The sequence below is a fragment of the Oncorhynchus mykiss genome, chromosome 8, assembly GCF_057628025.1.
Source record: "Oncorhynchus mykiss isolate SJ-2025 chromosome 8, ASM5762802v1, whole genome shotgun sequence".
NCBI lineage: Eukaryota > Metazoa > Chordata > Actinopteri > Salmoniformes > Salmonidae > Oncorhynchus > Oncorhynchus mykiss.
Window position 1 is genome coordinate 48,593,078 of NC_143029.1, and position 26,972 is coordinate 48,620,049.

General features: G+C 40.1%; 1 protein-coding gene across 1 annotated transcript in view; it reads left to right on the forward strand.

The window, feature by feature from the left end:
* Positions 1 to 12,868: 12,868 nt before the first annotated feature.
* The window catches only part of LOC110529986 (protein disulfide-isomerase tmx3a), a 38,068-nt gene continuing 23,964 nt past the window's right edge, over positions 12,869 to 26,972 (forward strand). Inside the window, exons 1-9 of the mRNA XM_021612702.3 lie at positions 12,869 to 13,057; positions 13,257 to 13,320; positions 13,633 to 13,675; positions 13,950 to 14,073; positions 23,894 to 23,939; positions 24,056 to 24,136; positions 25,751 to 25,850; positions 26,013 to 26,090; positions 26,594 to 26,660. Coding sequence (XP_021468377.1) covers positions 13,024 to 13,057; positions 13,257 to 13,320; positions 13,633 to 13,675; positions 13,950 to 14,073; positions 23,894 to 23,939; positions 24,056 to 24,136; positions 25,751 to 25,850; positions 26,013 to 26,090; positions 26,594 to 26,660 — 637 coding nt within the window. The 5' untranslated portion in view covers positions 12,869 to 13,023. The remainder of the gene's footprint in view (positions 13,058 to 13,256; positions 13,321 to 13,632; positions 13,676 to 13,949; positions 14,074 to 23,893; positions 23,940 to 24,055; positions 24,137 to 25,750; positions 25,851 to 26,012; positions 26,091 to 26,593; positions 26,661 to 26,972) is intronic.

Consider the following 26,972-nt stretch of genomic DNA (forward strand, 5'->3'; position numbering starts at 1 on the left):
AAGTGTGCCTTTAGAGTCCATGCAATTCAGTAGTCATCTGTAAAACAAAAGCAATTTAGATCAAAAGAGTCCATATTAACAAAGGAAATGGAAGTACTAACAGTATCTCTTATAAAATGGGTTAACGTTATGTATAGTAAACCTAGGTGTAAAATAGTAAATAAAGGCTACATCTCAAAGTTTTTAACTATCTGGAGGAGTAAAACAAGGTTGTCCACTATCGGCATATCTGTTTATTATTGCCATCGAAATGTTAGCTGTTAAGATTAGATCAAACAATAGAAATCTGTGGCTTAAAAACTAAGGTGTCATTGTACGCTAATGATTCATGTTTTCTTTTAAAACCACAATTAGAGTCTCTCCACGGCCTCATAGAGGAACTAGATACTTTTGCTATCATTTCTGGATTAAAACCAAATTATGATAAGTGTACTATATTACTGTCACGTTCTGATCATAGTTCTTTTGTGTTTTCTTTGTTTTAGTGTTGGTCAGGACGTAAGCTGAGTGGGCATTCTATGTTGTATGTCTAGTTTGTCTATTTCTATGTTTGTCCTGATATGGTTCTCAATCAGAGGTAGCCTGTTTTGTGTTGGCTTTTGTGGGTGATTGTTTCCTGTGTCTGTGTTTGTGCCACACGGGACTGTTTCGTTGCCAGTTCACTTTGTTATTTTGTATTTGTGTTCATGTTGAGTTTTCTTATTAAATAACATGGACACCTACCACGCTGCATATTGGTCCGATCCTTGCTACACCTCTTCAGAGGAAGAGGAGGAAATCTGTCATGACAGAATCCACCCACCACAACAGGACCAAGCAGCGTGGTGACAGGCAGCGGCCGAGGACACAAGACTCCTGGACGTGGGAGGAAATCCTAGAGGGGAGAGGACCCTGGGCTAAGCCAGGGGAATATCGCCGACCCAAAGTGCAGCAGGAGAAGCAGCAGCAGCAATGTCAGGATTCCTGGACATGGGATGACGTTTTGGATGGCAAGGGTTGCTACACATGGGAGGAGATCCTGGCTGGTAGGGATCGCCTACAATTGGAACAGGTGGAGGCAGCCGGAGAGAGGAGCCAACGATACGAGGGAACGCGACTGGCAAGAAAGCCCGAGAAGCAGCCCCAAAAATGTATTGGGGGGTGGCACACAGGGAGTGTGGCTACGCCAGGTAGGAGACCTGTGCCAACTTCCTGTGCTTATCGGAGAGCGAGAGGGACCGGGCAGGCACCGTGTTATGCTGTGGAGCGCACGGTGTCCCCAGTAAGGGTGCATGCCCCGTTGCGATACATTCCAGCTCCTCGTATCGGCCGGGCTAGAGTGGGCATCGAGCCAGGTAAGGGTGATTGTTTCCTGTGTCTGTGTTTGTGCCACACGGGACTGTTTCGTTGCCAGTTCACTTTGTTATTTTGTAATATATTTTCATGTTGAGTTTTCTTATTAAATAACATGGACACCTACCACGCTGCATATTGGTCCTATCCTTGCTACACCTCTTCAAAGGAAGAAGAGGAAATCTGTCGTGACAATTACGTATTGGATCACTAAAAAAATGCAAATTCTACATTACCATGTAGTTTACCAATTAAATGGTCTGACGGAGATGTGGATATACTCGGTATACAAATCCCAAAAGAAAGAAATTCTCACTCCAATACATTTTTATAGAAAGTTAGCAAAAATAGATAAGATCTTGCTACCATGGAAAGGAAAATACCTGTCTATTTGGGGAAAAATCACCCTGATTAACTCTTTAGTCATATCACAGTTGACATATTTGCTTATGGTTTTGCCTACACCTAGTGACCTGCTTTTTAAATTATATGAACCAAAAATATTCAATTTTATTTGGAAGGGCAAGCCAGATAAAATTAAAAGGGTATATTTATACAATGAATATGAATTCGGAGGGCAGAAATTATTAAATATTAAAGCATTAGACCTCTCACTAGAGGCATCAGTCATACAAAAGTTATACTTAATTCAAAACTGGTTCTCTAGTAAATTGGTATGAATGTCTCATCCTATGTTCAAGAAGGGCCTTTTCCCCTTTATTCAGATTACACCTGCTCACCTTCGGTTGTTTGAAAAGGAAATAATCTCCAAAATATCTTAATTTTTTTAAACAAGCCTTAGAAAGTTGGTTGCAATTTCAGTTTAATCCACCTGAAAAGACAGAACAAATAATACAACAAATATTGTGGTTAAATTCAAATATACTAATTGATAGAATACATTTTTAAAAAAGGTATCATTTTAGTGAATGATATCATAAATAGGACTGGTGGAGTTATGTCACAAATGCAGCTAACATAGACATATGGATATGTCTGCTCTACCCAAAATTACAACCAATTAATTGCAGCATTAACACAAAAATGGAAGAGGCAAGTAGAAGGGGAAAAAAGTAAGGAACTTGTATGTCGGCCCTGTATTAAAGAATATAAATGGTTAAAGAAAAGTGTGATAAATAAAAACACATACCAATTTCATTTAAGGACCAAAAAACTGACAGCTGTGCCATATAAATTGCAAAATAGTTGGTAAGAGATTTTCGATGTACCCATTCCATGGCACATGGTTTATGAATTGATACGCAAAACAACACCGGATTCAAAACTTCTAATTTTTCAATTTAAATTAGTATACAAAATTATTGCAACTAATATAATGTTATATATATGGGGGATACAATCTTCCCAGCTCTGCAGATTCTGCTGTGAGGAGGCATAGTCTTTAGATCATTTATCTTGGTATTGTCCATATGTAGCTCGTTTTTGGTCACAGGTCCAGGAATGGCTGAAGAATTGCAACATTTGCCTAGAACTAACGCTACAGATAGCAATACTGGGTGATCTGAAAAGCCATAGTCAATCAATCAATAATATAATTATTATTTTAAATTTACAATCTGTAGAAGCTATGAGAATAGAAAGGTTCAGTTATTTTGTGAAGCATCACAGCACAGTTGAAAAATATATGGCAAATAGAAATCCGAAATGGTTGATGTTGAGAGATAGATGGGAGGGGTTGAATGGAGCTGAAGGGTGGGACTAATAACAAGATAAACAATGTAAACCATACAGGGTCTGTAAAATGTATACAGGTTCAGAACTTTAGTGAAATAGCACAGTTACAAATAGAAATAGAGGAAGGACTAAGAACAAACAAGAGAGAACTATTGTAAAGTAGACTGTGTCTAAAATTGGGGGAAGGGTGGTAGGGTTTGCGGGGAATAATAATAAAGGTATATTCTTTTTTTAAAGTATTTATGTCTATATAGGTATGCGTATGTGTATATGTTTGAATGCGTGTATGGAAAAATAAATTTACCCAAACAATATATGGGGGATTGGAAATGATGCAGACAATTACATTGATGGAAGCAACATTCTTTTCGCAAACACGTGCCGCCATCATTGCTTTGCACAAAAAGGGCTTCACAGGCAAGGATATTGCTGCCAGTAAGATTGCACCTAAATCAACCATTTATCGGATCATCAAGAACTTCAAGGAGAGCGGTTCCATTGTTGTGAAGAAGGCTTCAGAGCTCCCAAGAAAGTCCAGCAAGCGCCAAGACCGTCTCCTAAAGTTGATTCAGCTGCGGGATCAGGGCACCACCAGTACAGAGCTTGCTCAGGAATGGCAGCAGGCAGGTGAGTGCATCTGCACGCACAGTGAGGCGAAGTCTTTTGGAGGATGGCCTGGTGTCAAGAAGGGCAGCAAAGAGGCCACTTCTCTACAGCAAAAACATCAGGGACAGACGGATATTCTGCTAAAAGTACAGGGATTGGAATGCTTAGGACTGGGGTTAAGCCATTTTCTCTGATGAATCCCCTTTCCGATTGTTTGGGGCATCCGGAAAAAAGCTTGTCCGGAGAAGACAAGGTGAGCGCTACCATCAGTCCTGTGTCATGCCAACAGTAAAGCATCCTGAAACCATTCATGTGTGAGGTTGCTTCTCAGCCAAGGGAGTGGGCTCACTCACAATTTTTCCTAAGAACACAGCCATGAATAAAGAATGGTACCAACAAATCCTCCGAGAGCAACTTCTCCCAACCCTCCAGGAACAGTTTGGTGACAAACAATGCCTTTTCCAGCATGATGGAGCACTTTGCCATAAGGCAAAAGTGATAACTAAGTGGCTCGGGGAACAAAACATCGATATTTTGGGTCCATGGCCAGGAAACTCCCCAGACCTTAATCCTATTGAGAACGTGTGCTTAATCCTCGAGGCGAATGGACAAACAAAAACCCACAAATTCTGACAAACTCCAAGCATTGATTATGCAATAATGGGCTGCCATCAGTCAAGATGTGGCCCAGAAGTTAATTGACAGCATGCCAGGGCGGATTGCAGAGGTCTTGAAAAAGAAGGGCCAACGCTGCAAATATTGACTCTTTGCATCAACTTCATGTAATTGTCAATAAAAGCCTTTGACTCTTATGAAATGCTTGTAATTCTACTTCAGTATTCCATAGTAACATCTAACAAAAATATCTAAAGACACCGAAGCAGCAAACTTTGTGGAAATTAATATTTGTGTCATTCTCAAAACTTTTGGCCATGACTGTACAGCCGCCCCTCAGGTCAGAGTTATTGTCATACTAAGAGAGAAGACGCAGATGGACTTTTTGTTGTCGACAACAACACGAATGTCTGAATGCATCGAAATAACCACAACAATAAGATTTCAAGTCATTCAAATTGCCACACATAAAGAGCTACCTTCAATTGAAGCACTGTGTGTGTGTGTGGTGGTGACAATTAAGAGAGTAATGGACATCAACATTATGTTCTAAGCGGACAACACTGTAGTGAGCGGAACCTAAGCAATTATCATAAGTTAATAGCGTGTGAGTGCATTCACAGCCGACCCCTCAGATGAGTGTAGCACATGGTGTTGTGTGAAACTTACTAAAACAGCTAGATGTTTTCACAATGCTTACTTACGAGCACTTAACCAACAATGCAGTTTTTAAAACATATGGAAAGAATAAGAGATAAAAGTAACACGTAATTAAAGAGCAGCAGAAAAATAACAATAGCGAGACTATATACATGGGGCTACCGATACAGGGTCAATGTGCGGGGGCACCGGTTAGTTGAGGTAGTATGTACATGTAGGTAGAGTTACAGTGCCTTGCGAAAGTATTCGGCCCCCTTGAACTTTGCGACCTTTTGCCACATTTCAGGATTCAAACATAAAGATATAAAACTGTATTTGTTTGTGAAGAATCAACAACAAGTGGGACACAATCATGAAGTGGAACGACATTTATTGGATATTTCAAACTTTTTTAACAAATCAAAAACTGAAATATTGGGCGTGCAAAATTATTCAGCCCCTGAAGTTAATACTTTGTAGCGTCACCTTTTGCTGCGATTACAGCTGTAAGTCGCTTGGGGTATGTCTCTATCAGTTTAGCACATCGAGAGACTGAAATTTTTTCCCATTCCTCCTTGCAAAACAGCTCGAGCTCAGTGAGGTTGGATGGAGAGCATTTGTGAACAGCAGTTTTCAGTTCTTTCCACAGATTCTCGATTGGATTCAGGTCTGGACTTTGACTTGGCCATTCTAACACCTGGATATGTTTATTTTTGAACCATTCCATTGTAGATTTTGCTTTATGTTTTGGATCATTGTCTTGTTGGAAGACAAATCTCCGTCCCAGTCTCAGGTCTTTTGCAGACTCCATCAGGTTTTCTTCCAGAATGGTCCTGTATTTGGCTCCATCCATCTTCGCATCAATTTTAACCATCTTCCCTGTCCCTGCTGAAGAAAAGCAGGCCCAAACCATGATGCTGCCACCACCATGTTTGACAGTGGGGATGGTGTGTTCAGTGTGATGAGCTGTGTTGCTTTTACGCCAAACATAACGTTTTGCATTGTTGCCAAAAAGTTCAATTTTGGTTTCATCTGACCAGAGCACCTTCTTCCACATGTTTGGTGTGTCTCCCAGGTGGCTTGTGGCAAACTTTAAACAACACTTTTTATGGATATCTTTAAGAAATGGCTTTCTTCTTGCCACTCTTCCATAAAGGCCAGATTTGTGCAATATACGACTGATTGTTGTCCTATGGACAGAGTCTCCCACCTCAGCTGTAGATCTCTGCAGTTCATCCAGAGTGATCATGGGCCTCTTGGCTGCATCTCTGATCAGTCTTCTCCTTGTATGAGCTGAAAGTTTAGAGGGACGGCCAGGTCTTGGTAGATTTGCAGTGGTCTGATACTCCTTCCATTTCAATATTATCGCTTGCACAGTGCTCCTTGGGATGTTTAAAGCTTGGGAAATCTTTTTGTATCCAAATCCGGCTTTAAACTTCTTCACAACAGTATCTCGGACCTGCCTGGTGTGTTCCTTGTTCTTCATGATGCTCTCTGCGCTTTTAACGGACCTCTGAGACTATCACAGTGCAGGTGCATTTATACGGAGACTTGATTACACACAGGTGGATTGTATTTATCATCATTAGTCATTTAGGTCAACATTGGATCATTCAGAGATCCTCACTGAACTTCTGGAGAGAGTTTGCTGCACTGAAAGTAAAGGGGCTGAATAATTTTGCACGGCCAATTTTTCAGTTTTTGATTTGTTAAAAAAGTTTGAAATATCCAATAAATGTCGTTCCACTTCATGATTGTGTCCCACTTGTTGTTGATTCTTCACAAAAAAATACAGTTTTATATCTTTATGTTTGAAGCCTGAAATGTGGCAAAAGGTCGCAAAGTTCAAGGGGGCCGAATACTTTCGCAAGGCACTGTGTTAAAGTGACTATGCATAGATGACAACAGAGAGTAGCAGTGGTGTGAAGGGAGGGGGGGAATGAAAATAGTATGGGTTGCTATTTGACTAGATGTTCAGGAGTCTTATGACTTGGGGGTAGAAGCTGTTTAGAAGCCCCTTGGACATAGTCTTGGCACTCCGGTACCGTTTGCCTTGCGGTAGCAGAGAGAACAGTCTATGACTAGGATGGCTGGAGTCTTTGAACATTTTTAGGGCCTTCCTCTGAAACCGCCTGGTATAGAGGTCTTGGATGGCAGGAAGCTTGGCCCCAGTGACATACTTGGCCGTTCGCACTACCCTCTGTAGTGCCTTGCGGTCAGAGGTCGAGCAGTTGCCATACCAGGCAGTGAGTGATGCAACCAGTGCTCTCGATGGTGCAGCTGTAGAACCTTTTGAGGATCCGAGGACACATGCTAAATCTTTTCAGTCTCCTGAGGGGGAATAGGTTTTGTCGTGCCCTCTCCACAACTGTCTTGGTGTGCTTGGACCATGGTTGTTTGTTGGTCATGTGGACACCAAGGAACTTGAAGCTCTCAACCCAATTCAGCCTCGTCGATGAGAACGGGGGCGTCCTCTTTCCTGTAGTCCGCAATCATCTCCTTTGTCTTAATCACGTTGAGGGAGAGGTTGTTGTCCTGTCACCACACGGCCAGGTCTCTGACCTCCTCCCTATAGGCTGTCTGGTCATTGTCAGTGATCAGGCCTATTGCTTTTGTGTAATCGGCAAATGTAATGATGGTGTTGGAGTCGTGCCTGGCCGTGCAGTCATGAGTGAACAGGGAGTACAGGAGGGGACTGAGTACGCACCCCTGAAGGGCCCCTGTGTTGAGGATCAGCGTAGCGGATGTGTTGTTATCTACTAGAGGTCGACTGATTAATCGGAATGGCCGATGAATTAGGGTCGATTTCACGTTTTCATAACAATCAGAAATCGGTATTTTTGGGCGCCGATTTGGCGTTTTTTTTATACCTTTATTTAACTAGGCAAGTCAGTTAATGATGGCCTAGGAACGGTGGGTTAACTGCCTTGTTCAGGGGCAGAACGACAGATTTTCACCTTGTCAGCTCGGGGGATCCAATCTTGCAACCTTACAGTTAACTAGTTGCACCAATAACGACCTGCCCCTCTCTCGTTGCACTCCACAAGGAGACTGCCTTTTACGCGAATGCAGTAAGCCAAGGTAAGTTGCTAACTAGCATTAAACTAATCTTATAAAAAACAATCAATCATAATCACTAGTTAGCTACACATGGTTGATGATATTACTAGATATTATCTAGCGTGTCCTGCGTTGCATATAATCTGACTGAGCATACAAGTATCTAAGTATCTGACTGAGCGGTGGTAGGCAGAAGCAGGAGCGTAAACGTTCATTCAAACAGCACTTTTGTGCGCTTTGCCAGCAGCTCTTCGTTGTGCGTCAAGCATTGCGCTATTTATGACTTCAAGTCTATCAACTCCCGAGATGAGGCTGGTGTGACCGAAGTGAAATGGCTAGCTAGTTAGCGTGCGCTAATAGCGTTTCAAACGTCACTCGCTCTGAGCCTTCTAGTAGTTGTTCCCCTTGCTCTGCATGGGTAATGCTGCTTCGATGATGCCTGTTGTTGTTGTGTTGCTGGTTCGAGCCCAGGGAGGAGCGAGGAGAGGGACGGAACCTATACTGTTACACTGGCAATACTAAAGTGCCTATAAGAACATCCAATAGTCAAAGGTTAATGAAATACAAATGGTATAGATGGAAATAGTCCTATAATTCCTATAATAACTACAACCTAAAACTTCTTACCTGGGAATATTGAAGACTCATGTGGTAAGGAACCACCAGCTTTCATATGTTCTCATGTTCTGCGCAAGGAACTGAAACGTTAGCTTTCTTACATAGCACATATTGCACTTTTACTTTCTTCTCTAACACTTTGTTTTTGCATTATTTAAACCAAATTGAACATGTTTCATTATTCACTTGAGGCTAAATTGAATGTATTGTTGTATTATATTAAGTTAAAATAAGTGTTCAGTATTGTTGTAATTGTCATTATTACAAATATTTTTTTTTTTAATCGTCCGATTAATCGGTGTCGGCTTTTTTGGTCCTCCAATAATCGGAATAGGTATCGGCGTTGAAAAATCATAATCGGTCGACCTCTATTACCTACCCTTACCACCTGGGGGCGGCCCGTCAGGAAGTCCAGGATCCAGTTGCAGAGGGAGGTGTTTAGTCCCAGGGTATTGATGAGCTTTGAGGGTACTATGGTGTTGAACGCTGAGCTGCAGTCAATGAATAACATTCTCACATAGGTGTTCCTTTTGTCCAGGTAGGAAAGGGCTGTGTGGAGTGCAATAGAGATTGCATCATCTGTGGGGGTTGTATGCAAATGGGAGTGGGTCTAGAAATACAGTGTATACATTGTTAATGTTGTAAATAACTATTGTAGCTGGATACGGCAGATTTTTAATGCAATATCTACATAGGCATACAGAGGCCCATTATCTGCAACCATAACTCATGTGTTCCAATAACACGTTGTGTTAGCTAATCCAAGTTTATAATTTTAAAAGGCTAATTGATCATTAGAAAACCCTTTTGCAATTACGTTAGCACAGCTGAAAACTCTTGTTCTGATTTAAAGAAGCAATAAAACTGGCCTTTATACTATGAGTATCTGGAGCATCAGCATTTGTGGGTTCGATTACAGGCTCAAAATGGCCAGAAACAAAGTACTTTCTTCTGAAACTCGTCAGTCTATTCTTGTTCTGAGAAATGAAGGCTATTCCATGTGAGTAATTGCCAAGAAACTGAACTCGTACAATGCTGTCTACTGCTGGCTCTAACCAGATTAGAAAGAGGAGTGGGAGGCCTAGGTGCACAACTGAGCAAGAGGACAAGTACATTAGTGTCTAGTTTGAGAAACAGACGTCTCACAAGTTCTCAACTAGCAGCTTCATTAAGTAGTACCCGCAAAACACCCGTCTCAATGACAAAAGTGAAGAGGCGACTCCGGGGTTCTGGCACACCCCCCCAAAAATGCTAACCTCCCCTGTTATTGCAATGGTGAGAAGTTAGCATGCCTTGGGGCTATGATATTTATGCGTCTAACTTTTTCACTTATCATAATTCGCGGTTCATTCAGGATTATCCGTAATCATGGTAGCATCTGCATTAAATTACTTTGTCATTTTGTAATGTAGGTGAACTATCCCTTTGGTATGTCAATTACAGTTTTTTATCTTTCATTGATGAGTTGCCACCACCAACACAACACAACAGAGACAACCAGTGCCAACCAGAGTATGAAAATAGAGCAGTCAGAGGTATGATCAATAACAACCTAGAAATGCATTGATCAGTATGTACAATATAGATCTGATGTGGGTTCGGGGACTGTATGTAGTTGGAAGAGGAATTGCAGTGCTTGCTCACTGACTGAGAAGCTGCATGTCAGGAAAGCCACTACACAACACAACACTAAACAATACATTACTTGCATTATAACATTGACAAACGGTGTCCACAAACTGTAGGGCCTATATAAAGCTGTCCCAACATCAGAGGTTTCTTTTCAGCACCCTGGATTGAATCCTTGCAACAGCTACACCTGGCTATCAGAGGAGCATTGTCTGGCAGCGAAACAGTTCATTCATCCTCATTTACAAAAAGTTTAAAAAACATAGCTGATATGGCTGACTTGCTTAAACAAATGTGGTTTCTACTGACAATTGAGATATACAAAACATGGCATACGGGAATGATAAGCGGATAAGAGGCAATCCTTAATTTCAATTAAGACATTAATGAGTGAAATAAGATGGACGTAGTCAATGTAACTATTTGTTCATTAATTTTGAAATGTACAGCGACAGTATTCTCCCTGTACACCAAGTCAGAAGCGTAGGATAAATAATGGGGCATGTAAGAAGACAATGAAAGCTCTTACAATATTCGATGATGATATTTCTCTAAAACAGGCTATAGGTTACATGGTTAAGTTACACCAAGTCAGAACCGTAGGCTAAGTTAGGAGGGGTAAATAGACCAAATTATTAGTGTGAGACACATGGGCTACTAAGAGCTTACTACACAACATACACTTAGTATTACTTTCTTAGCTACTGTATATATATCTCTCTGGTATACTACATAATCTATGCAGCAGCATACAATACATTTTTGGACTCACCTTGTTGGCGCGGCGATACTTCTTGTGGGTAAATTTTGTCAGCAAACTTTGTCATCAAAGTCTGGCATTCTCTGGATGTATGGTGCTTTCAAGACAACAAAAAAACAAGGTTGAGTCATGACGCCAGTGATCTTCAGGTTGGAGCTCTAGAAAGAGACCCGAGTTCCTGACTTGGAATTCCGATTTGGATTACCGTTCAAAATGTATTTTCCTAGTCAGAGCTCATTTTGTTCCAAGTCCCCAGTTGTCTTGAACTCACTGAAGTCTGAGATTTCCCAGTTCCGAGTATCTAGTTGTTTTGAACACGGCAGAAGTCATGCTGGATTGACAGCATGGCCAATGTATTCAACATTTTCTGACCCATGGTGCTAGCATTTGAGTGTTTATCCTTTTAAGCTTGGAAAAGAGACCCTTAAACCCAGACTTGGACCACACATCCTCTCCACTGAATAGCAGGCTAGTGATTGCTTTGGAACGCTTGCAGTTAGCCACTTCCTTCCAAACCACTCATTTTTGAATTTGGGATTTCCAACTGGTTGTGTAATGTTTATGTCCAATGGCCGATGAGCACCGATACATTTTATCTATAATTTCTCTTCATATGACAAGGATAGAAAATGATTTGCCAGTAGATTGCAGCTTTATTAACTCAATAATTTTTTACATTGTTTGCAAACTGATATGTGACACGTATTAATGCCAAAATAACATGCAAAACAGGCAACGACAAAAACAAAAACGCTAAAAGCCTATGTTTCCTATTATTCCCTGTAATTGTATTGTGAAAATTGTAATCTCTTTATTAGATTGCTACACAACGTTTTTCTTTATGGATATTTCTTTAACATTTCTGTTATTGTTTGCAATTTTTTTCTCAATGTATTTATAGGCCTATTTTTATTTTGATGATAGTTTGCTGATAGATATTTCAAATAAATTACTAGACTTACATTTTGAATAAAGAGTGAACCACATTATTTGTATTCTTTCACTACTCTGTTTGAATCGAGGTAGGATGAAGTTTTTGATGAACCATTTAACACATCTCCATATCCAAATGAAGGGTGGCAAGATTGTGTAACACTTAGTTTATTGCTGCCACCTATGTCATATTATTAAAAGTCCTGGAAATAATTTAAAGCCACTCTGTAAGCTTTAACATTTGCGGACCCACCAATACAAATGTTAACAGGTGTAGCGAAAAATTACATTGCAGTCTATGCAATGTCAAATCCAATACACGGTCTTTCAAACAGGCCTACATCCGAGTGAGATCACCCATTCCAGCCTGGTCTCATAGACTAGACGTAACTTAATAAATGTACACCTGAGACACTCAAATTAGTATGATATGTTAAGGGTGGTATGGTTACATAAGACAGATGGTTACTTGATGCGAATGTTTAGCAACCAAAAGTTGCAAGGTTGAATCACATCACAGACTATTTTAGCTAATTAGCACCTTTTCAACTACTTACTACTTTTGCGACTACTTAGCATGTTAGCTAACCCGTCGCCTAACCTTAACCCTTTTAGCCAACATTTCCCCTAACCTAATTATTTAACTTAACTCCTAAACCTAACCTTAACCCCTAACCTAGCCTAGCTAACATTAGCTAGCTGCCACCTAGCTAGAATTCGTAACATATCATACGTTTTGCAAATCTGTAATATATAGTACATTTACAAATTCACAACATATTCTACGTTATGCAAATTCGTAACATATAATATGAATTGTGATTTGTAACAGATCATACGATATGGGTGATAGACATACACAAATGAATACTATTAATATCGTAGTAAAATGAAGTACAATGCATTTATGTACAGAGCAATACGAAAGGCTATGAGACCAGGTTGACCATCCAAGAACGTTCCATTTTAAAGGGGGCTTTTACTCTGACAGACTGTTCCAGGATTTGTTTGTGGCCTTGTTGCTCAACAATCTAAGCGCAGCAGACAAACGGCAGCGGAGAAACCGAACCGGATCAGTGCTTCACTAGTGAAATCGCTGATTGATTATTTATTGGATAAATCATTGCGTGAAAATTATGGAAAATAAAAAGTTTGTCGTCTTGTGTACAGGTAGGCTACTAATTAATGTCAATACAAACTTGCGATGTTGATTAGGCGACCGTGTATTTTGTAGGTTACTCGAATTTATCATGATGGTCCAGTTAATTGCTTAATGTTCTTAACGAGCAATAATAGCCTGTTTTAATTTGTTCCAGTTGGTTTGTGTCAGTTGTGTCCTTATTGTAATATTTACTCTGTATGCCTCTAGTTTCTTTGACGTTTTTGTTGAGTATAGCTACGGTTTCAGCCTTCGTTGAAGAGCTCGATGACACGTAAGTTATTTCTATTAATTAGAAATATGTTGCTAGTTATTGCTTTGATAATAATGCTGAAATGGCAGACTATACGTTTTGGTCTGTGAATTCCATAACAATAAAAAATCCGCCAAATAACGAAATATGAAATTTAGATTGCTGTTACCCACACCACTTGACAAGGCACACATGTCATCCTCTGTCCATGGTCCTTAAAAATGTTAAGGCTACATACCCGTACCTAGAAAGGATTGTGAAAAGTTTATCATAAAATGCATTTTCACTGTTTAGATTTACCAATGGTTGTTGATTTCTCTTACTAATTTGCAGGTTTAAAGACACACGAATGCCTGATGAGATATGGCTTATACAAGTAAGTATGGATGAAATTTTATACACAAGAAAACCCCTAATAATATGTGAAAACGGATTGTTTACTTTAGGGCAACATCAAGAGAATGCAAGGGGGGACATTAAAATACGCACGCATGACATTGAAATACGCGTGCACACATAGCTTTGATGCGTTGTTTTATCATGTATGTTGTGTGTGTCATGTTTTTTTAGTTGAAAATGGTTTTATTTGAGAGCAGAAATAGAAATGCATTTTAAATTGTGGTGATTGTGCCCCACATGTTTGGTGTCAGTTCTACGCTCCCTGGTGTACCTATTGCAAGCAGCTGGACCCAGTGTGGTATGAAATCGGGGCTGAGCTGAAAAGTATGGGGTCTCCAGTCAACGTGGGCAAGGTCGACGCCACAGCCCACACCAGTGAGTCGAATTATCTGATTTGCAAGACAAGACATATGGCAGAACAACAGTAAAAAAAAAACTGTTAAAAAACAGTTTAAAAAATAAACAATATTACAGCAATATAAGGTGACAAACAGAATATAAAACTGACTGCCTGGCGGAATAAGTATTGTACTGATGAGAAAGATACTGGAGAAGAGGAAGAGGATAAAACAGGAAAACTGTGTTGAAAAATAGAGGAATATCTAACACCTAATTAGCCATTAGTATTTTGTGCCTTCTCAGAGCCTGCTTTAAGAAAATACAGATATTTTGGTACGGTCTCTCTGTTCGGATCCCACTGTGACACCATGTATTGGTAAGGAGACAGGACACCATTGACATAGCTTCAGGAACATCTTTTTAAAGATAAAATTGGATATCTGATACAGGGCATTATGGGTACTGTAGTTCATCATACTACAACAAGTACTCCTGCTTTTACTGTTTAGATCATAAGGACTGGGATAGAAAGTGTGAATTGATCCAAATAGTTTCTTAGTTGCTGAAAAGTTACTGGAGCAAAATGCATCCCAAACCAAAACCAAACCAAGGAAGGTTTTAAATCACTCTCAGGCAGCACTGACATCTGCTGGTTGGTCAATATACAATAGTGACAGAATATCTGCATATTAAAAAAAAATCTTGTAATAATATAATAATCTGTATAATACATTTTGCATGTATTTTGTAGTTATTCTGAAGGCTTAGCCTACCGAAACTATGCTGAAATACAGACTTGTCAACTGCTATTGACCGAATATTCTCTTAATAACCACTATCCTATATCGTTGTCACTTATCACCACTTGATCCATCCATTATATAAATGGTCTCTGAAATAGTTTTCTTATGTTTATCATAGATGAAGGGTTTACCAAATTGTGCAATAAGGCAACCAGTCACAGTGCCCTGTCACATTTAGGCCCACAGAGCCAGGATTAGGTCAGCCTGTTCACACTAATAGGCTTAGTGAAGCTTTAAAAGCCCTTCCAACTGTGTGCATGTTTGTGTGTATGTACGTGTGTTTTGTGCAACAGATGGTAAGCCATGCAAACCAGATGGGCTAACAGTGTAGTGAGCATTTTCAGAGCTGTTCGGCTTTGTTGAACCTTCAAATCCCCTATTATCTGCTCCTGTATGAGGGAGTGGAGTAGGTTAACTGGTTAGCTACTCTCTCTCTCTCTCTCTCATTGTGAAGATTTTTTTAAGTAGCAGGATTACATTTTGAAGAATGATCTCTCTGTCCACCATGTTGGCCTAAACCTGTCAGCCATTACATTAGATTTATCTTACCTTGTACATGTACTGAACTATGTCAAAATGTTTGAGATATTTAGTCATTTAAAACCAGAACTTTACTATAACAATGGCTTACATACACTCCTTTCAATATTCATTTGAAGTCTTTCCATGTCATTTCAGCAAGACATTTTTCTTCCGCCCCGTTCTGAGAATTTAGCCATTGAAGTCAATTGCATTATTTACAGCACAAATTGACACAATTAATGATTTTACGAAACATCTCCCTCTGCAACTGGATCCTTTACTTCCTGGCGGGCCGCCCCAGGTGCTAAGAGTAGGCAACATCACATCTGCCATGCTGATCCTCAACCCTGGGGCCCCTCAGGGGTGTGTGCTTAGTCCCCTCCTGTACTCACTGTTCACACACAACTGCATGGCCAAGCACGAGTCCAACACCATCTTTATTTTTTTCTGACAACACAACAGTGGTAGGCCTGATCACAGACAACGATGAGACCGCCTATAGGAAGGAGTTCAGAGACCTGGCAGTGTGGTGCCAGGACAACAACCTCTCCCTCAATTTGAGCAAGACAAAGGACCTGATCGTAGACTACAGGAAAAGGAGGGCTGAACAGGTCCCCATTAACAACGACGGAGCTGTAGTGGAGCGGGTCGATTCCCACATCACCAACAAACTATTATGGTCCAAACACACCAAGACAGTCGTGAAGAGGGTTTTTATTTGTTTTTACTAAAGTGTTAAACAAATCAAATATATATTTTATATTCTTCAAAGTAGCCACCCTTTGCCTAGATGACAGCTTTGCACATTCTTGGCATTCTCTCAACCAGCTTCATCAGGAATGCTTTTCCAACAGTCTTGAAGGAGTTCTCACATATGCTGAGCACTTATTGGCTGCGTTTTCTTCACTCTGCGGTCCAACTCATCCCAAACCATCTCAATTGGGTCTGCGGTCAAACGACCACCCCTCATCACTGTCAAACGTGATTGTGGAGGCCAGGTCATCTGATGCAGCACCATCACTCTCCTTCTTGGTCAAATAGCCCTTACACAGGATGGAGGTGTGTTTTGGGCCATTGTCTTGTTGAAAAATGAATTATAATTCAACCAAGCGCAAAGCAGATGGGATGGCGTATCGCTGCAGAATGCTGTGGTAGCCATGCTGGTGTGTCTGTTACTTGAACTCTATGAAACATATATTTGGGCTGCAATTTCTGAGGCTGATAACTCTAATGAACTTATCCTCTGCAGCAGAGGTAACTCTGGGTCTTCCTTTCCTCTGGCGGTCCTCATGAGAGCCAGTTTCATCATAGCGCCTGATGGTTTTTGCGACTGCACTTAACAAAACATTCAAAGTTCTTGAAATTTTCTGGATTGGCTGACCTTCATGTCTTAAAGTAATGATGGACTGTCGTTTCTCTTTGCTTATTTGAGCTGTTCTTGCCATAATATGGACTTGGTCTTTTACCAAATAGGGCTATCTTCTGTATGCCACCCCTACCTTGTCACAACACAACTGATTGGCTCAAACGCATTAACAAGGAAAGAAATTCCACAAATGAACTTTTAAGACGGCACAACAGTTAATTGAAATGCATTCCAGGTGACTACCTCATGAAGCTGGTTGAGAGAATGCCAAGAGTGTGCAAAGCTGTCATCAAGGCAAAGATTGGCTACTTTGAAGAATCTCAAATATAAATATGTTTTGATTTGTTTAATGCTTTTTTGTTACTACATGATTCCATATGTGTTTTCTCATAGTTTTGATGTCTTCATATATTATTCTACAATGTAGAAAATAGTACAATAAAGAAAAACCCTTGAATGAGTACGTGTGTCCAAACTTTTGACTGGTACTGTACATGTACAAATTACCTCGACAAACCTGTACTCCCGCACATTGACTCGGTACCGGTAGCCTCGTTATTGTTACTTTTTATTTAAAAATATGACTTTAGTTCATTTAGTAAATATTTTCTTAACTCTATTTATTGAACTGCATTGTTGATTGAGGCCTTGTGTGTAAGCACTTCACAGTAAGGTGTACTACCCCTGTTGTATTCGGTGCGTGTGACAAATAGCATTTGATTTGTTTTTCCCATACATTTTTATTGGGCACAACATAATCCAAAACACAACCAAAACAAACTTCAAATGCATCCACCAAGTTTGTAGTGTCACAAGCTTTATCTATTCATTGCGTGCTAGGAATATGGGACCAAATACTACACTTTTGAATACTTCAATAGACTATAATATATACATTTCCATTCCTAACTATAACATTTTCTGACAAGATAGAACTGTCAAAGGGGGCAGAGTTGCAATCTACTGCAGAGATAGCCTGCAGAGTTCTGTCATACTATCCAGGTCTGTGCCAAAACAATTTGAGCTTCTACTAAAAAATCTACCTTTCCAGAAACAAGTCTCTCACCATTGCTGCTTGCTATAGACAACCTTCTGCCCCCAGCTGTGCCCTGGACACCATGTGTGAATGGATTGCCCCCCATCTATCTTCAGAGCTCGTGCTGTTAGGTGACCTAAACTGGGACATGCGTAACACCCCGGCCATCCTACAATCTAAGCTTGATGCCCTCAATCTCACACAAATTATCAATGAACCTACCAGGTACAATCCCAAATCTGTAAACACGGGCACCCTCATAGATATCATCCTAACCAACCTGCCCTCCAAATACACCTCTGCTGTCTTCAACCAGGATCTCAGCAATCACTGCCTCATTGCCTGCGTCCGTAATAGGTCTGCGGTCAAACGACCACCCCTCATCACTGTCAAACGCTCCCTAAAACACTTCAGCGAGCAGGCCTTTCTAATTGACCTCGCCTGGGTATCCTGGAAGGATATTGACCTCGTTCCGTCAGTAGAGGATGCCTGGTTATGTTTTTGAAGTGGTTTCCTCACCATCTTAAATAAGTATGCCCCATTCAGAAAATGTAGAACCAGGAACAGATATAGCCCTTGGTTCATTCCAGACCTGACTGCCCTTGACCAGCACAAAAACATCCTGTGGCATTCTGCATTAGCATCGAATAGCCCCCGCGATATGCAACTTTTCAGGGAAGTTAGGAACCAATATACACATGCAGTTAGGAAAGCAAAGGCTAGCTTTTTCTAACAGAAATGTGCATCATGTAGCACAAACTCCAAAAAGTTCTGGGACACTGTAAAGTTCATAGAGAATAAGGGCACCTCCTCTCAGGTGCCCACTGCACTGAGGCTAGGAAACACTGTCACCACCGACAAATCCACGATAATTGAGAATTTCAATAAGCATTTTTCTACGGCTGGCCATGCTTTCCACCTGGCTACCCCTACCCCGGTCAACAGTCCTGCACCCCCCACAGCAACTTGCCCCAGCATCCCCCATTTCTCCTTCACCTAAATCCAGATAGATGATGTTCTGAAAGAGCTGCAAAATCTGGACCCCTACAAATCAGCCGGGCTAGACAAAATAAAATTATCAGCCGAAATTGTTGCAATCCCTATTACTAGCCTGTTCAACCTCTCTTTCAACCTCTCTTTCGTATCGTCTGAGATCCCCAAAGATTGTAAAGCTGCCGCAGTCTTCCCCCTCTTCAAAGGGGTAGACACTCTGTTACAGACCTATATCTATCCTACCCTGCCTTTCTAAGGTCTTCGAAAGCCAAGTTAACAAATCACCGACCATTTCGAATCCCACCATACCTTTTCCGCTATGCAATCTGGTTTCCGAGCTGGTGACTGCCCCTGGTCACCATAGCAGCACCCACCCGTAGCACGCGCTCCAGCAGGTATATTTCATTTGTCACCCCCAAAGCCAATTCCCCCTTTGGCCGCCTTTCCTTCCAGACTTTTTCTATTGTGACTGTTGACTGTATGTTTGTTTATTCTATGTGTAACTCTGTGTTGTTGTTTGTGTCACACTGCTTTGCTTTATCTTGGCCAGGTCTCAGTTGTAAATGAGAACTTGTTCTCAACTAGTCTACCTGGTTAAATAAAGGTGAAATAAATAAATAAAATAAGTGAATATGTCCAAATACCTATAACAGATTCAAATGGGGGGGACTAGATACATCAAGTCTTTTACATTTCTAAACAGTAAAACAGATATAGTTCCTTCAGAAAGTATTCACATATTTTCCACATTTTGTTGTGTTAGAGCTTGAATTTAAAATGAATTAAATGTAGATTTTTTTTTCAGTCACTTGCCTACACCATAATGTAAATGTTATGAATCAATAAAAAATGAAAATCTGAAATACCTTCAGTCAATAAGTATTCAACTCCTTTGTTATGACAAGCTTAAATACGTTCAGGAGTAAAACGTTGCTTAACAAGTCACATAATAAGTTGCATGGACTAACTCTGTGTGCAATCATAGTGTTTAACATTTTCTAATACCTCATCTCTATACCCCATACATACATCTGTAAAGTCCCTTAGTCGAGCAGTGAATTTCAAACACAGATTCAACCACAAATACCAAGGAGGTTTTCCAATGACTCGCAAAGATGGGCACCTATTGGTTGATTGTAAAAAAAAAATGAAGCATACATCAAATATCCCTTTGAGCATGTTGAAGTTATTAATTACACTTTGGATGGTGTAGCAATACACCCAATCACTACAAAGATACAGACATCCTTCCTAACTCATTTGCCAGAGAGGAATGATTTCATCATGAGGCCAATAGTGACTTTAAAACATTTAGAGAGTTTATTGACTGTGATAGGAGAAAACTGAGGATGGATCAACAACATTGTAGTTACTCCACAATACTAACATAGAAGAAGAAAGAAGCCTGTACAGAATAAAAGCACTAAAGTAATACTGCAAAAAATGTGGCAAAGCAATTACATTTTTGCCCTGAATATAATGTGTTCTGTTTAGGGCAAATCCAATGCAACACATTACTGAGTACCACTCTCCATATTTTCAAACATAGTGGTGGCTGGATCATGTTATGGGTATGCTTGTAATCGTTAAGGACTGTTTTTCCAGGATAGAAATTAAACGTAATGGAGCTAAGCACAGGCAAAATGGACAAGTAATCAAGTTACATCTGTGAATGAAATGTACTTTAAAATCTATGGCGAAACCTGAAAATGGTTGTCTAGCAATTATCAACAACCAGTTTGACAGAGCTTGAAGAATTTTGAAAAGAATAATGGGCAAATGTTGCACAATCCAGGTGTGGAAAGCTCTAAGAGACTTACATCTGTAATCGCTGCCAAAGGTGTTTCTTCAAAGTATTGACTACTTATGTAAATGAGATATTTCTTTATTTATTTCAATACATTTGCACAAAAAAAACGTGTTCACCTTGGCATTATTGGGTATTGTGTGTAGATGGGTGAGAAAAAAAATCAGTTTTTTCCATTTTCAATTCAGGCTGTAACACAACAAAATGTGGAATAAGGCGCTGTATGTATGAAAATACCCTCAAATAAAACATTTAATCTCAAATCCCAAATCCTGGAGTATAAAGACAAATAAAACATTTTAGCTTCACTGTCCAAATTAATACAGATTAAAATTAATATAGGGAGTGTATGTGATATTATAATAGAGGATATCAACATGATTGCATTCACTCCTTCAGCAGTGCTGAAATTAACAACAGAAATATTTATTGCTATTATTTACTTACTTATCTTCTTATGGCTTGAATCCCGCTAACGGGATCGATATGACAACACCCAGTGAAAGTGCAGGACGCCAAATTCAAAACAACAGAATGTCATAATTAATATTCCTCAAACATAGAAGTATTTCACACCATTTTAAAGATAAACTTGTTGTTAATCCCACCACAGTGTCCGATTCCAAAAAGGCTTTACGACGAAAGCACACTAAATTATTATGTTAGGTTTGCACCTAGTCACAGAAAAACAGACAGCCATTTTTCCAGCCAAAGAGAGGAGTCACAAAAAGCAGAAATAGAGATAAAATTAAATCACTAACCTTTGATCTTCATCAGATGACACTCATAGGGCTTCATGTTACACAATACATGTATGTTTTGTTCGATAAAGTTCATAGTTTACATTGGCGTGTTATGTTTAGTAGTTCCACAACATCTGGTGATTTTGCAGAGAACCACATCAATTTACAGAAATACTCATAATAAACATTGATAAAAGATACAACTATTATGCAGGGATTTATAGATACACTTCTCCTTAATGCAACCGCTGTGTCAGATTTCAAAAAAGCTTTACCGAAAAAGCACACCATGCAATTATCAGATCAAGCCATACAGATATCCGCCATGTTGTGGAGTCAACAGAAGTCAGAAATGTCATTATAAATATTCACTTACCTTTGATGATCGTCATCAGAATGCACTCCCAGGAATACCAGTTCCACAATAAATGCTTGATTTGTTCGATAAAGTCCATCATTTATGTCCAAATACCTCCTTTTTGTTCGCACGTTTAGCCCAGTAATCCAAATTCATGACGCGCAGGCCAGATGAAAAGTCAAAAACGTCCGTTACAGTCCGTAGAAACATGTCAAACAAAGTATATAATCAATCTTTAGGATGTTTTTAACATAAATCTTCAATAATGTTCCAACCAGAAAATTCCTTTGTCTGTAGAATTACAATGGAATGCAAGCTAACTCTCACGTGAACGAGAGTGACCAGCTCATGGCACTCTGACAGACCTCTGACTCATTCAGCTCCCATCCCCCCCTCCTTTACAGTAGAAGCATTTTTTTTGCCTGTTTTTTTCTGCCATATGAGTTCTGTTATACTCACAGACATCATTCGAACAGTGTTAGAAACTTCAGAGTGTTTTCTATCCAAATCTACTAATACTATGCATATACAGTGCCTTGCGAAAGTATTCGGCCCCCTTGAACTTTGCGACCTTTTGCCACATTTCAGGCTTCAAACATAAAGATATAAAACTGTATTTTTTGTGAAGAATCAACAACAAGTGGGACACAATCATGAAGTGGAACGACATTTATTGGATATTTCAAACTTTTTTAACAAATCAAAAACTGAAAAATTGGGCGTGCAAAATTATTCAGCCCCCTTAAGTTAATACTTTGTAGCGCCACCTTTTGCTGCGATTACAGCTTTAAGTCGCTTGGGGTATGTCTCTATCAGTTTTGCACATCGAGAGACTGACATTTTTTCCCATTCCTCCTTGCAAAACAGCTCGAGCTCAGTGAGGTTGGATGGAGAGCATTTGTGAACAGCAGTTTTCAGTTCTTTCCACAGATTCTCGATTGGATTCAGGTCTGGACTTTGACTTGGCCATTCTAACACCTGGATATTGCTTTATGTTTTGGATCATTGTCTTGTTGGAAGACAAATCTCCGTCCCAGTCTCAGGTCTTTTGCAGACTCCATCAGGTTTTCTTCCAGAATGGTCCTGTATTCGGCTCCATCCATCTTCCCATCAATTGTAACCATCTTCCCTGTCCCTGCTGAAGAAAAGCAGGCCCAAACCATGATGCTGCCACCACCATGTTTGACAGTGGGGATGGTGTGTTCAGCTGTGTTGCTTTTACGCCAAACATAACGTTTTGCATTGTTGCCAAAAAGTTCAATTTTGGTTTCATCTGACCAGAGCACCTTCTTCCACATGTTTGGTGTGTCTCCCAGGTGGCTTGTGGCAAACTTTAAACAACACTTTTTATGAATATCTTTAAGAAATGGCTTTCTTCTTGCCACTCTTCCATAAAGGCCAGATTTGTGCAATATACGACTGATTGTTGTCCTATGGACAGAGTCTCCCACCTCAGCTGTAGATCTCTGCAGTTCATCCAGAGTGATCATGGGCCTCTTGGCTGCATCTCTGATCAGTCTTCTCCTTGTATGAGCTGAAAGTTTAGAGGGACGGCCAGGTCTTGGTAGATTTGCAGTGGTCTGATACTCCTTCCATTTCAATATTATCGCTTGCAGAGTGCTCCTTGGGATGTTTAAAGCTTGGGAAATCTTTTTGTATCCAAATCCGGCTTTAAACTTCTTCACAACAGTATCTCGGACCTGCCTTGTGTGTTCCTTGTTCTTCATGATGCTCTCTGCGCTTTTGAAGGACCTCTGAGACTATCACAGTGCAGGTGCATTTATACGGAGACTTGATTACACACAGGTGGATTGTATTTATCATCATTAGTCATTTAGGTCAACATTGGATCATTCAGAGATCCTCAATGAACTTCTGGAGAGAGTTTGCTGCACTGAAAGTAAATGGGGCTGAATAATTTTGCACGCCCAATTTTTCAGTTTTTGATTTGTTAAAAAAGTTTGCAATATCCAATAAATGTCGTTCCACTTCATGATTGTGTCCCACTTGTTGTTGATTCTTCACAAAAAAATACAGTTTTATATCTTTATGTTTGAAGCCTGAAATGTGGCAAAAGGTCGCAAAGTTCAAGGGGGCCGAATACTTTCGCAAGGCACTGTATTAGCAACTGGGCCTGAGTAGCAGACAGTTTACTCTGAGCACCTTATTCATCCAAGCTACTCAATACTGCCCTCAGCCATAACAAGTTATTTACATTTGTGTTTCAGATTTTGCAAAAGAGTTTCGAGTTGGAGGCTATCCCGCTATAAAGTTGTGAGTTGTGAACATTTTAGCTGTATTTTCATTGTTGGTACATGGAACTGAGATTTGCCCTACTGAACACATAACCCAGCTCTTGTTATTCTAACTTACCATTCTCTGTTGGATAGGTTGAAGGATGACTTGAAATACAACTACAGAGGTCCTAGAACCAAGGATGGCATAATGGAGTTTGCAGACAGAGTATCTGGGTAAGACTGAGGATGGCAGTTTAGTTGTTGCTCATGGCCTGTAAAAAGCTTGTATTTTACTTCTAAAGGCCCACTTTGTGATATGTGGTTACATTTCTCCAGCCCCATCCCTCAACTTTATGGCAAACCAAGTGGCTGGCTGCTTTATTGTTTTTCAAATTAAGGAGTGGGGCTTTAACAGAGTATGCATGACCAGTAAGGGCCAGATTTACTAAGCATGTTCAAATTTTGCCCCTATTATTTTGAGGGTGAAACAAATATTAGAATAACAAAGGTAGCTTCACCATGAAATGGTCTTTGTTTACACTTTCACCAGCCCAAAGGCCGTCAGAGGGTGATATTGAGATGTTAATTCTTACTGGCCAAACACATTGTATGCAGCCAGAAAAACATTAGTATCCCTTGTGGACCGGTTTGTACCTAAAATATTCTCAATTCAGGCTGCATAGGCTTTAATTAACATCCTCCTTAACTTTGTTTATTGACGAGAAGGCGGGAAAAAAACGGATAAAGTATACATTCTTTCCTTATGAAACACAATTTTCCACCACCATGCTAGAGTAGCTAAATGCTCATCTCGGATGGTATGTATCGCGTTCAGCCAATCAGGTTAAAACTATCAGACCAGGGGTTGCATTTCTTTTATGCCTGCCGCATTAGCAGCATTGCATTAGTGGAAACCAAGAATGTTCTAAGGGCAGATCTGGTTGTAGCTAGATATATTCGAGTCGCGTCGGAGACCATTTTTGCATTTTTAGCTTATCCTTACCCTTTTCCTAATCTGAACCTAATTCTCATAATCTACCACGTTAATTATCCTAACCTGCTATGTAAATTCCCCTGACCTGCTACGAAAAGTAACTTCTGGTAGTCAAAACCGTCGTACCCCTCCTGAGAACAGTGTTGGTGTCCACTAATGTGATACAGCGCTGCGTTAGGTTAAGGGTGAAAAAACAGACTGCTGCAACCTGATTGGTTGAATGTGATACACAACATCCAGGATTAGCATTTAGCCACTTATTCAAAGTATTACATGCCCTTATGCAAGTATTATTAGACGGCGGGCTGTTAGTGTACAAGCAAACTCTGCATGGTGAATACAACAGAACCAATTAACTTGATGTGTGGCTTAAAAGAACAAACTGAAAGCCACGGCCCAAATAAGCCATGCCTCCTCATAGGCTGCCTCCGCTACACTGCCTTCACCGCTAAGCAATGCGAATGTGTATGAGGTGTTGAAAGCAATTTAGAAACTTTCATTCAATTAAAAAAAATATTGATCTTTCAAATTCATTGTTTGATTTCAGACAAATTTAATAGAATAGGTTATACTAACCAGAGCGTACACAAATCAGTAAAAGCACTTCAGATGAACGACAGCGCCGACGCACTTTTTACAGTGGGGTCTTACCCTTGATCGTTTGTAAATCTGGCAAAAAGTGTGTAAACATGATTTCGGTACAAATTGACAGATTATGATCTTTAAAATAAGATTTTCATTGGACAGTTACTTTAAGATGTACTCTCTCTATCTCTGCCCATCTGTCTCTCACTCCCTTCATCAGCCCCTTATATGCTCTCTCCATCTCTCTCCCCATCCCTCCTTTGTTTTAGACCTGTGGTGAGAGCACTGCCAAGTCAGCAGTTATTTCAGAATGTTATGAGTAGACATGATGTTCTCTTTGTATACGTTGGTGGACCGTCCGACTTGAAGGTATGAGTACACCCGCGCATTAAACACACAAGCACACACACACAGGCACACGTACGAACGCACGCGTGCACAATCACACGGGACACAATAAACAAATGATTATTGCGGCATCTGTGCCATAGTCTGTCTGAGGTTTCCTCCTTTTCCCTTTTGTCCCCCAAGGAGAAGTACATATCTGTGGCCAAGGAACTGATTGTGCATACTTACTTCTTCTCTGCTGCAAGGAACATTTTACCCAAGGTACGTTTTAGAAATTGGGTATATAGACTACCGTTCAAAAGTTTCAGGTCACAGAAATGTCCTTGTTTTTGAAAGAAAAGCAATTTTTAGAACACAGGAGTGATGGTTGCTGATAATGGGCCTCTGTACACCTATGTAGATATTCCATAAAAAATCATCCGTTTCCAGCTATAATAGTAATTTACAACATCAACAATGTCTATCTACACTGTATTTCTGATCAATTTGATGTTATTTTAATTTTCTTTCAAAAACACAAGAATTTCTAAGTAACCCCAAACTTTTGAACATTAGCGTTAAAAACATATATAAAAACATATACTAGGGTATTTTGATGTTTTATGGCAGGTTTAGGAGGAGATGGGGAGATAAATCAGGAGGTTACAGCACAGAAAGTGAGCGGTGGTATGGGGGATTGAACCGCTGCCTCCAGGGGCCTTGACATTGAGCTCCAATCATATTTTGTGACTGAGGTATTCTCTCTCTTTTCTGGTCATTCTCAGGCAGTTACTCTCAAGGAATACCCGGCTGTGGCAGTGTTCAAGGATGGCACTTACTTCCTTTATGATGGTAAGAGACCAGTGTTGCATTCATAGCCGCAGGAAGTATTTGTGCGGAAGCACCCCCTGTGGTAAAATGGCAAAACGGCAGCACCCCCTGCAGAAGAATGTGTTGTTGCAAGAAAAATAGATTAAACTATTTTTCCATTGCATTATTGATATAAACAATGCACGACCGCAGGTTGAATGTTGGTGGTTAATTCCTTCCTGTAGGGAAGCAGTTCGCATTTACAACATCAAGCACAATCAAAATCTAAACGTCTCAGAAAATACTTTCGGGTTTCTTCAATCCTGGCATGAGCCAATCAAAAACAAACTGACA